Source organism: Rhinolophus hipposideros, assembly GCF_964194185.1.
Source record: "Rhinolophus hipposideros genome assembly, chromosome: 7".
Taxonomy (NCBI): domain Eukaryota; kingdom Metazoa; phylum Chordata; class Mammalia; order Chiroptera; family Rhinolophidae; genus Rhinolophus; species Rhinolophus hipposideros.
Window position 1 is genome coordinate 72,004,000 of NC_138053.1, and position 12,469 is coordinate 72,016,468.

The 12,469-nt window shown below is 41.3% G+C and overlaps 1 protein-coding gene across 5 annotated transcripts in view; it reads left to right on the plus strand.

Moving 5' to 3' along the window:
- The first annotated feature begins 713 nt into the window (after positions 1-713).
- The window catches only part of PAIP1 (poly(A) binding protein interacting protein 1), a 28,171-nt gene continuing 16,415 nt past the window's right edge, over positions 714-12,469 (plus strand). The window contains exons 1-3 of one of the 5 annotated variants that reach the window (XM_081053897.1): positions 714-927; positions 2,257-2,426; positions 10,026-10,211. In XM_081053897.1, the coding sequence (XP_080910023.1) occupies positions 2,328-2,426; positions 10,026-10,211 (285 nt within the window). In that variant the 5' untranslated portion in view covers positions 714-927; positions 2,257-2,327. Of the gene's footprint in view, positions 928-998; positions 1,663-2,256; positions 2,427-10,025; positions 10,212-12,469 lie in introns of those variants that run through there. The other 4 variants (XM_081053896.1, XM_081053894.1, XM_081053895.1 and 1 more) reach the window with 4 other exon arrangements.

Here is a 12,469-nt window from a genome sequence, read left to right on the forward strand (position 1 = left end):
AAGATGACAAGATTGCAAAACATTAAGTCCTGCTTAGACTACAGGGCTACAATCAATTTGTGCAGATGCTTCAAACTAACAGTAAAGAAATACTTTTTCTCCTTTTCATTACTTATAGTCACCCCTCATTTGGCTTTAACACTGTCAGTCCTGACAAAAACAATAATTTACACATAATGTCCGGAACTTTGCTGTACAATGATAGCCACTAGCCACATGTGACTATTGAGCACTTCAAATGTGTCTAATCCCAGCTGGTATACTCACTGTGAAATACACTGAATTTTGATTACTATGGAAAAAAAGAAACGATCTTATTAATTTTTTATATTAATTGCATGTTAAAATAATACCATTTTGGAAATATTGGGTTAAGTAAAACGCTTAAGTCAATTACAATTAATCTCACTTGTTTCTCTCTACTCATTTAATGTGGCTTCTAGAAAACGTATGATTACATTAAGCGGCTTGCATTTGTGGCTCGCACTATACATTTGACAGCACTGGTAGAAGACGAAAAAGGGGCGTTTCATTGTAAGGTAGTCTATGTCCTTAAAATTTCAGGAGGTGCAAAGGAAAGAGATTGAAGCTGGATCACAATAGGTGTGATTTACTGTGATGACTAGCTACTTTGAAACTGAAAAAGGCGGGGGCGAGGGGTGGGATTGAGCGTCTTTTTATTCTCTTTTTACTCCCCGCGGCCCCGCAAACCAAGCAGGTGGCCGAGCTTCTTCCAGAGCTGGTTCAGGACTAGGCCTCCCGCTCCGTGGCGGTCATTGAACACACCTGCGCGCCACGGAGGAGCGCGTCCGCGAATCCTGGCGCCGGCTTCACGCCCCCTCCCCCCGTATTTTTATTTTCCGGGCATCAACCGTCAGTCTTGCACTTCTCTCCCGAGAACCACCGCACAGGTCGGGCCCGCCTGGGGTAAGCGTCCCTCTCTCCAGCCAGCCCCGCCGCGGGACCCGAGCTGTCCCCGCCGGGCCCCCGCGGCGGACAGGACAACCGGCGGCCGAGACGCCGCTCGCCGGGCGGCCTGCGGTGCGGCTGCTGGCGGCCCGCGGCGAAACCGGAGGAGCCGCGGCAGACGCGCCCGGGGCCTCCGGGCCGCGGGGGGCCGCTGTGACCTGCCTTCACCCCCGGCGCGCCGAAGGCGGGGTCGCGGGGCTTTAGGGGAGAACTGGAAAGCGGGGGGTAGCGGTGCGGGGCGGGTGCTCCAGCTGCTGTCCGCTCCGCCCGAAGCGCGGAGGAGCCGAGCGGGGGCCGGCCGCCCTCCTCCTCCATGAGGGACGAGTGAGCGCGGCGGCGACCGCCGGCCCGTGGCGCCTCCCCCCGCGTCCTCTCCAGAGCGCAGCGGCAGCGGCAGCGGCCCCCGGTGGAGGAGGAGGAGGAGCATGTCGGACGGTTTCGATCGGGCTCCAGGTGCTGGTCGGGGCCGGAGCCGGGGCCTGGGCCGCGGAGGGGGCGGGCCTGAGGGCGGCGGTTTCCCGAACGGAGCGGGGCCTGCTGAGCGGCCGCGGCACCAGCCGCCGCCTCAGCCCAAAGCCCCGGGCTTCCTGCAGCCGCCGCCGCTGCGCCAGCCCAGGACGGCCCCGCCGCCAGGGGCCCAGTGCGAGTTCCCCGCCGGCCCCCAGCGGCCTCCCCGGCCCGGGGCGCTCCCAGGTATGGAGCAGCTCGAGGGGACTCGGTCCTTCAGGGCCAGCGCTTGCCCACGGCCCTCCGCTCGCGTCGAGAGCCGGCGCGCTGCCTCCTCCTTTCCCCGGTTCCCCGAAAGCAGTCCCCGAGGGGCCGGGTTGTGACGGGGTGGGGATGGGCCCGGAACGGGCTTTGGAAGGTGGCGGCTGGAATCCTTTGTGCGCCCCGGCGGGGGGAGGGGCGCAGCGCGCGGGCTCCGAGTTCTGCTGTCCCGGGAGGAAGTAACAATCACCTCCCCGGCCCCAGCCCCCGAAGGGGAGATCTTAGGGGAGCAGCCACCTTGTTTCAGCCGACTCTTTTCAAATGAAAAAAAAAGCCTCAAGCATTCATGTAGGAGGCACGGATGTACCTAAAGGAGCTTTCTTCAAAGCAAGTCTATTGTTCCTTTTCGCTGGCTGTCTACACCTACCCTGGCGATGACCTTACATTTCGGGACGGTTCTTGTTTAACTCTTAAAAACCAGCCCTTCTCAGATAACTTTTCATTGTGTAGTTAAGTTGTTATACAAAGGAATGAACGCATCTAACATCCCCCCGCCCTCCCTTTTTTTTCCTTTCTCAGAACAAACGAAACCCCAGAGAGCTCCGCCTAGTTCACAGGATAACATCCCACCGCAGAACTCGGAGTCCGTGATGGCTAAACCGCAGGTGGTCGTAGCTCCCGTGTTAATGTCGAAGCTGTCCGTTAACGCCCCTGAATTTTACCCATCAGGTTATTCTTCTAATTATACAGTAAGTGCACCCTTTTACTACAACTCTAGGTTGGTGTTACTGGAATAATACGGTTATCCATTAATCAGGATGCTGGTGCTTTCTGTACAACGTAAAAACATGAATTCATTGAACTCAAGAATATGGCATATTCCTCAAATATATTCCCGACTCAGGAATATACTTTGTAGTTATTATAGTCAGGGTATCAGAGTGTAGGCCTGGGAGCAGGCATTCTTGTCTGTTCTGTTAACTGTCCTATTCCCAGCATCTATAGAGTATCTCTAGGCGGTTAAACTTGATGTAGGCAAGGACCTCTTCATTATATAAAACTAAAATCTTTGTCCATACTTATGGACAGCCTATAGAATAGTGCCCTGGTAAAATTGATTTTTAATTTGATTTTAGCAAGATAGCTGAATATTCATTGGTTGCTTTAGGGTAAATCAAAAGTGATTTTCCCGTAGACTAATTCATGTAGGTGTTTGAATGTTGAGAAGTGCACATGGGCTCTGTTAGGTTAAAATAGTGTTTCTGATGCTAATTATTATGCAGAAATGTAGGAGTTTTGATAAAGTACAACCACTATTTTGCCTTTATAATAGTTTTGCCTCTTTTCAAAGTTTATATAAATGGAATCATACAGAATGTTATTTTTGTTTTTCACTTTCATTCAACATCAAAATCCATATTGTAGTATGTAATTGGAAGTGACTTATTCTCATGCCATTCCATTGTGTGACTAAACCATAGTCCCATTTGTCTATTGAACATTTGGGTAGCTTCCACTTTGGGGCAGTTATGAATAGGGCTGATATTCTTGGCCATGTCTTACTGGCTATGTGTCCTTGTTTCTATGTGGTACATACCTAGGAATGGAATTGCTGGGACATAGGGCAGCCAGCTTTAGTGGAGACTGCCTGATAGTTTTCCTAAAACACTGTTCCAGTGTATGCTTGGAATAGTATGCGATTTCCAGTTGCTCTACTTTCTTGCCCACACTTAGTATTTTCTGTTTTTTTTTAAGTGTAGCCATTCTGTTGGGTGTGTGGTATCTAGTTGTGGTTTCAATATATGTATTTACCTTATAACTAATGGTGGGACACCTTTTTTGTTACTATTTTTTTTGGCTTCCATATTTGGTAGAAAGTATGGAAAAGCTGTATTCCACATTTTATAAACTATGCATCCTAGACTGCATTAGAAAAAAGCTTTGGGGATGAAAGGAGGGAAGTATCTGCATAGCAGGAAGAGCAGTTGATTTGGGTTGAAAGGGGCCATCAATCATTAAAGTAGAAGAAGTAAGAGCAGCTTGGGTTCTTGCCAGAAAATTGTATTTGGCTCATAGAGGAAAGGAATCATTGGAGAGCTGTGAGTAGTTGAAAAAACTCTTAACGGTACTTACCTTCTAACAGCTAGAGTTCCCCCTTTGTTTGTCTCCCTATTGACTTGGGCTCCTTTATAAGAGGGATGCAATTTTTTTCAGTTCTGTATCAACTCGTTTTACATATATCAAGTGACTCCTGGGCTGTATAGAGCAGTGTATAAAGCTATGTCAGTTCACTTACTTTGAGCCACTGTCATCTTTTAGGCATTTCTTGATATCCTTTAGTAGATCGATCCCTTCTATGCTCAGTTCTCCAGAATGAATTGCATAATGGAAACTTGTGGCCCTGTTTTCTTTTTTCTCTTTTTTTTTTTTAAGGCTTTTTAATAAGTTACCAACACTTAAATTAGATACTGCAAATCTAAATTTTCTTGTTTCTCTTGAAATCATAAGATCCAGCCGTACTGGACTGTTATCTTGATAAAAATTGGCTGAATAGAGGCAGCCCCTTTAGATGGGAGTGTGTGAGCTCTAGTTTGCTCATTGGCTCACTTACTTCATGTGTTTGTAATCCACCTGGATTCTATAAGCATTCAAGTTTGCTACCCCTGCACTGGTACATTCTCAAGCCTTACTTGTTTACCCTTTAGCCCTCTGTCAAGACTAAGGAGCTTTTGCAATGCACATAGTCACAGAATAGCAGTATCCTTATCTTTCCCTTGAACATTCAACAAACAGTTGAACACTTACCACGAGTCAAGCACCGGGGGTACATCACTGAACAAAGTGGACAAAAATTCCTACCTTTCTAGAGCCTCTATTCTAGTGGTCTTGGCTTGGTCTCCAGAAACTCCTTGAATCTGCTTTTGTTAGACACATGAAAATCTATTGCTTGGTATCCTTGAGTTAGATCTGCTCTCAAGAATGCATGCTTTTCCTAAAAACCTTTATATTAGTCTTTTGCTGTGCTTTCTTAACCCTTCCAAAACTCTTAAGTTCTTTTATCTTCAGTCCTTCTAATCCCATTGCTAGAATTTCCTGCCTTCTTACCAGTGAGTTGCTGTATCCATCTGTTACTGGCATTGCGCTTCTCAGATAAACCATTACGTCTTGAATATTTAATCATTTATGAGAACCAAAATTTTCACAGAGGAATTCATAAAGCATTTATTAAGAGACACAATTCCCCCAAGACACACAAAAAAAATCCCAGCTTTTTTCTAAGAACATCCCCTTTCAAGTTACTGCCTAGTTTTTCTTCTGCCTTTCAGTAGTGACATTCTCCAAAATGTAAAATTACTCACTGTCAGTACTACAGCTCACTGACCAAACTGGTACAAACTGATCCCCCTAATTGTACTGAAACTATTCTTGCAACATTTACTGATGTTCCAGGTTTTAAAATCTATTGTCTTCTTAACCCTCGTCTTGGACTTTATTGACTAGAGGATAATCTGTAAAGTTTAACAAGTCAGGTTTAATGTGCCTGTGCTAGGTACCAAGGATTTTTAGTCTTAGAAAAGTTCTGTTTTTAAGAACTGAATATTTAAGGTAATAATTTTTTATTTTAATTTTCCTTCTCTGTTCATCGTCTCCTTTGTTTCCAAGACTGCAATCATTCTCTCACATTTCAACCTATGAAATTCTGTAGCATTTGATATTATGAGCACCTCTTCTCATTTACCTTTTTTTTTTTTTTTTTTTGGCTTCTGTGACAGTATTCTTTCTTTCTTTTCACAACTTGCAGGTTATGCCTTCTTCCCTCAGACTGTAGTCTTGGAGATTCTGTCTTTTTTCCATTGTATTACCTCCCGTGGTGATCCTACCTACCTATTCCTTAGACTCTAACCATTGCCTATGTGTCTTCTCATAACTCTGAAATCTAATTCTTTCTTTGAACTCCAGGCTTGTGTTTCCATTTGTTTTGACCTCTTCGTGAGGATCTCATGTTTAAATTCAAATACAAAAACATGTATCTCCTCAAACTTCATATGATTTGATACCCTAACTAGCTGTTCAGGCTAAAACTTTGGTGGTATATCAGTTCACCTTTCTCTTTCATACTCTTGCCCCCCTTCAATCCAGCTAACTATAAAGTACAGTTCACCCGTGGACAAAATGGGGGTTAAGGACACCAACCCTGGCTCAGTCAAAAATCCACGTATAACTTCTGACTCCTCTAAAACTTAGTTGTCCCTCAGTATCCACAGGGGATTGGTTCCGGACTCCTGTGAATACCAAAATCCACGGTTGCTAGAATCCCCTATATAAAATGGCATAGGTCAATGCATATAGTCGGCCCTCCTCGTCCATGGACTCAACCACAGATTGAAAACAGTGCAGGTATGTATTGAAAAAATTCTACCTATAAGTGGACCCGCGCAGTTCAAACCCATGTTTAAGGGTCAGCTGTCGTCTTGACTATTCCACTAAGTGTCTGATTAGTTTCCTTTTATTCCCACTGCTTTGTATTAGGTTCTCATCTTGACAATGTATTTAACGTACCTACTGTGAAAAATGAGTTTTCTAATTGATGTCCCTCCTAATCTCTTGTCACAGAATTATTTCCAAGAAAATAAAACTTAAATATTCCTCAGTTTGGAAACCATTTAATTAATTCCACATTGAAGACTGAAGAACTAAGTACTTAAAAAAAATATGGTACTAGAGAACTAGCACAAGCTTTGATTCAAACATGTCGGAGTGCTTGTTTGTTCCGAATATTTTTGCTTTTTTTTTGCTTAAAACGATAGGCTCTGAATCCCCTGTTCTGCTATGTTCAAAGCAGACTTCACTTTCTGCTTTTACTTTCAGAATTCAGATTTTTGTAAGAGTTTTGCTAATTTAAAAAAATAAAAAAAGGCTGATATCAGTGTTCTAAACTACATTTTGCCATAATGAATGACATTTGATAGAGATCATTAGGAAATTAATACCTTCAGGTGGGACCTATAGACGTCCTGCTTTTTATTATCATTAATGGTAGGATACTACAAGTCTGTAAAACTATCAAAAACTTAAACTTAGTTTTTAAATGTAAAATTCACGCACGTATGTGGTTAATATTAAGTATATTATTTATGTATGCATTTATAATCGCTTTCACAATTTTATAATAAATGGTCAATATTTATAATATGAATATTTCTCCGTTGGTAACTACTATTATCCCTTGTTTATCTTTACAAAATTTTCATTGTGTGTAACTCTTTAAAAAAATTGAGTTGTACTAAATTATGGTTATGTATTCTCTTTAAATTTAACACTATATTGGTGATATTTCTGTATTGATAATGTAAATATAAAGTGGCTATATAATATTCCATTATATGGTTATAAGGTAATATATTTAACCAATTCCTTGTTGATGGATTGTTGGATGAGTTTTTGGCAATGAGTATCCTTGCATATATGTTGAAGTTGGCATTTAAGCTTCTTTGTTGGTTATTTGGAATATAGCATAGAGGTTAAAGTATAGGTTGTGTTCTGTACTCCATTTTTCTAACTAGCTATGTGACTGTGCAAATGACATGGTCCTTGGTACATGGTCCTTCCTTGATCAAACCCACCCTAACCTGCTCCCCAGCCGCCCTGGTTTTCCCACTATCTTTCCAGGCACTCCTTAGTGTGTTCCCCATCACCCTACAGTATTTCCCTATCTGCTTCATTGATCTCATTAGCCACCACCCACCCTTAGTTTCTGTGTTCTGGCCTTTCCTAAAGGACTCAGGCAAATACCTATCTCCTTGAGGCCTATGTGCTTCTTCTTTTTTTTTTTTTTTTGGTCATAATATTATCTTTTTTTTTTTTTTTTTTTTTAAGATTTTATTGGGGAAGGGGAACAGGACTTTATTGGGGAACAGTGTGTACTTCCAGGACTTTTTTCCAAATCAAATTGTCTTTTCAGTCTTAGTTGTGGAGGGCATAGCTAAGCTCCAGGTCCAGTTGCCGTTTTCTAGTTGCAGGGGGCGCAGCCCACCATCCCTGCAGGAGTCGAACCGGCAACCTTGTGGTTGAGAGGACGCATTCCAACCAACTGAGCCATCCGGGAGCGGCAGCTCAGCTCAAGGTGCTGTGTTCAATCTTAGTTGCAGGGGGCGCTGCCCACCATCCCTTGCAGGACTCGAGGAATTGAACTGGCAACCTTGTGGTTGAGAGCCCACTGGCCCATGTGGGAATTGAACCGGCAGCCGTCGGAGTTAGGAGCATAGAGCTCTAACCGCCTAAGCCACCGGGCCAGCCCCTATATGCTTCTTGTACCCACTGCATGGAATCTTTCCTCAGATATTTGTATGGCTGGATTCTCCCCCCCCCCCTTTCGATCTCAGTTTAGATGTAAACTGTTCAGAATCCTTCCCTGACCACATTTTTCATAGGGTATCTCAATGTTTGAATAATGTCTTCCATCATGGAAGGTTGGCTCCTAAGGAGGAGGACTTTTTCTCCTTTATTCATGGCACGACAGCACATAGAACAGCCTTTGGCTCTTAGATACTCCACACTCAAATAGTGGTTTTTTTGTTTGTTTTTTTAAGGGGGGCACAACTCACAGTGCCCAATGCGGGGATTGAACCGGCAACGTTGGTGTTATTAGCACCATGCTCTAACGAACTGAGCTAACCAACCACCCCTCAAGTGGTTTTGAGTGGATAACATACTGGTTATTAACTTATTAATGAGTTAATCAGTTAGAATACCATCCTAGGTACCAAGAAATACAGCTTTTTATCATTCTACTTTTTGGATGCTTTTTATGCCTTAACCCTTTCAGGTATGAGAACATGACTGTCGCATTTGGAATACGTTTTGGTCTTTTCCTAGAAATTTAAAAATGTATTTGTTGAACACTTAGTGCCTTACTATGTGCTAGTCACTGGTCCAGGGGCATTTAATCATTAACTTAACTCATGAACTCATTTCATCCTCAGTTACACAACTGTAATGTTTATGATTCATGGTTTGAATTTCATCAACATTGAAAGTCATGGATTCAATTGTGTGATCAGACAAACATTTAATACATGAGAGGTTACCTGCTCTTGTCAGTGAACGCTGTACGCACACGATCTGGGCATATGAATCTGCTGTCCTGCAGATGGCGTTTCCTGAGTGCCTCTCATACATATAGTACATGCAATTTCTCGTGTAATGTGTCACTTTAATGTCTAGAGAGAAATAAAAATTAAGCAATATGGCTTCTGAATGGTGGTTAGCTGAAGAAATAATGGTCAGCACCAACAATGGAGGAAAAATTGGCTGTGTTAGTCTTTCTTTTAAGATTGTATGTCCTTCTCCAACATGGAGTTTTCCTAAGGGCAATTTTGACTCCGTGTGACTTTTTTTTTCCTTTATGCAGTCATTGACTTTAGAACCTAACCCTTTCATAAAGTTCTTCTATACTGTAGTCATAATTCTAATTCTTTCATATTGGTTTCTCATTTGACTCCTTTTGAAAGGTAAATTTCATCAAGCAATATGGTCATTATAAAATCATAACTGTTAGGTAAACTTCAGGATGCTTTGGGGTGGTGTTCTAGACATTGAAAGTATAAGCTGGTGCACTGATCTATTACCGTTGGCAGTACTCACCTTGCTCATTCTCTTGCCATTAATTAAAAGGTTGGGAACTTCCAAAGGTGGTAGTGGTGGAGATAATAATTGGAAACTACTATTATCAAGGATGGCTAGAAACCTGGATATAGCAGCCAGAAAATCTCCTGCCACTGTACACTATGATTAATTTTTATAGTCACTAAACTATATATTTCCCTCTCCTTGGGGATTAACAGATGGATGACAAACCTTACTAGTGTCTCTCAATATAGAAATTGTCAAATATCTATAATAATATAGAGAATGATATAATGAATCGCCATGGCCTCGTCACTTAGCTACATGTGGCCATTCTTGATTCTATATTCCTGACCCTTCCTTCCCTCCCATTTTGAAGCAAATCCTAGATTTTATTGTATCGATAAATAGGTCAGCATTTTAATTTTGATGTTGGTATTATATTGGTTTAAACTTTATTTCTCAGCCATCTTGTGAATCTATCTGATGAGAAGACAATTCCCTACCCAGCTAGATAGAGCCCTTCTGTTAAAACATTTTGACCATTGGGCATGGAAGAAGGATTCCTTAGTGGACTTAATTTTAGTAAAGGAAATAACAAATTTTATCACGTGAAGGGTCCTTAAAAATCATTTGTGCTAGAGACATTTCAACCTAAAGCTGCCTCATGTTTACTTTAGCCAGTTGCATGGATTAATAATTTTTAAACTTTTTATCTATAGGAATCCTATGAGGATGGTTGTGAGGATTATCCCACTCTAGCAGAATATGTTCAGGATTTCTTGAATCATCTTACAGAGCAGCCTGGCAGTTTTGAAACTGAAATTGAACAGTTTGCAGAGACCCTGAATGGCTGGGTTACAACAGATGATGCTTTGCAAGAACTTGTGGATCTCATCTATCAACAGGTATATTGGCTGATGGGTGATTATCAGATAGTTTACTTAAAGCTCAAGGATGGTAGCTGCTCTTTGAGGGAGGCCAGGGTCATGTTCACCTGCCTCATTCATTAACTTTATGGTTTCTGGGAGCTTTCACGTGTCTGTTGTATAAAATTCAATAGTTAGGCACCCATAGCTAGAGCCAGAGTGCAAATGCACCTGTGTAGCCAAGGCGCTACACAAGCAGTTGTAAGGAGCTTTGGCCATTTATGAGGAAGGCTACATGAGTCATACCTTTTACACACACACACACACGCTTTATAGGATTTGTAATTAACAATACTTTAAAAAGCCTAATTCTTTTATATGTTGAATTATCTAGCATTATTAGAGTAGGGAAGAAAAAATCATGGAAGCACTTTGTTCCCTCGTAAATGAGTCTTTAAAAAACCCAGACCACAAAGCACTGTATCTTAAGTTTTAACGTTTCTGCTTATTGTTACTTATTTTAAAATATTCAAGGATATATCTTAATTCCTTAATTCCTTGAAAGTCTGATGTCAGTCTAGATTGTTTCTTCACATAAAGTTTAGTTTTGATCCTAGCATATTGGTCATTGACAAACTAATGTTATTTTAAGGAGGAAAAAATAGATAACACTGGATTTTGAAGACATTTGAGTGTGTGAGACTGGCCAAAATAGAATAGTAGATGAACAGAAATATAACTTTTAGTGTTCTTTAAGTCATTGCTGAATAAACAACAGACTTGGAATATATGGACAGGTGATTATGATAGCAGGTTGATTTTTTTTTTTTATCCCATCTAGTGTCTCATTTGACTACATTTCCAATTTGTTGTCGATTATTTCTGGACCCCTGCTGGATTACCTAGCCAACTTTCAGGTTTCCGGAAATGCCTGAAATTTTAGGAAAATAGAAATACTCTGTTCTGAAAAGTGCTTTTGGCCTCTAAATGGATTGAGGAGGAATGTGAGATAAGAAAATGGAAGAATTATACTGATTTCTTAATTCTTTTTTGGTTTCTCTTCTATTTAGTTTCAGCTCTTCAATAGTCTGCCTGATTATAGTTCTTTAGGGCTGAACAGAAGGATGTGACCTGACAAATTACAATTTCTTTGCTTGTCTTAAAGCTAGTTCCTCAAATATGTTCTCAGCGTTCTTTTAAGTTTTAACATTCTGTGGTCAGTGATACACAGATTTACCAACAGTTCTTTAAGTTTCATTGAGGGAATTAACTCAAAGCAACTAACAAAAGAAGACCTGTTGTTAAAAAACAAAACAAAACAAAAAAACAGGTTAAACATACATAGTCAACTTTGATTCCTCACCAAATACCATTAAAATGATAGTATGGGGATTTTTAAAAGCCAGAATCCCATAAGTACTGAGATGGGGAAAGGAGATAGAAGTATCAGTTTGGGAGACTAGAAAGCAGGTGGGTGAGTGGTAACTGACATGGCAGATCTAAAAAAGTTGAATTCCAAGCCGGTGAGGAAAGCTGAGAATCTCCCTGATTTACAATGCAGAATCACCAAAAATTTCTAAGGATAGAATGGGGACAAAAAAAAAAATTGCTTGAAAAATAAAACAAAAGCTAGACCCTCTAGATATTCTTGCACTGAGTAGCCAGTTTGAAATTTTATTATAACCCTTCTTGAGAAGTTATTAAAGACAGTGCTCCGGCAAAAAGCAACTAAGCCAAGGACTAAGACATGGGCACTAGGAAATGGGGAATTTTATAGGAGATGCTAAGTGTATCATTAAGTGATGATGAAAGGAGATCGATCCTAAGATATTAGCCATGAGCATAGCAGTCCTGGAGGGGCCAGGCGTCACTGGAATAGGGCAGAAGGCTCCAGGAAAGATTTTCCTGGTGAGACCAGCACAGGTGCACTTAGAAGATATTAATAAATTTACAAAGTAGTGAGTTTAAGAATAAAGCAATGAGAAGTATATAAAAAACAAAGTACTAGAAAAAAATGAGTAAGTCTAGGGAAAAGAAAGTTGTACAAAAAAGAAATCAGTATTAGACATGGTTTAGCTGTAAATGGAAACAAAAACTAATGAATGATATCATGGTATAACCATAATTGTAGGTGGAAGGATTGTGACGTAGTGGAATGGAGTGGGGTTAAGCAGGGTGAAAACTAAATGCTCATCTTCCATGGTGGGAAGAAATAATGTCTAAATTGAAAAATCACAGATCATGCAGATAGAGAGGTTAAATTCTTAGCTGAAAGAATTGAAAGTGGTTGTCCATGG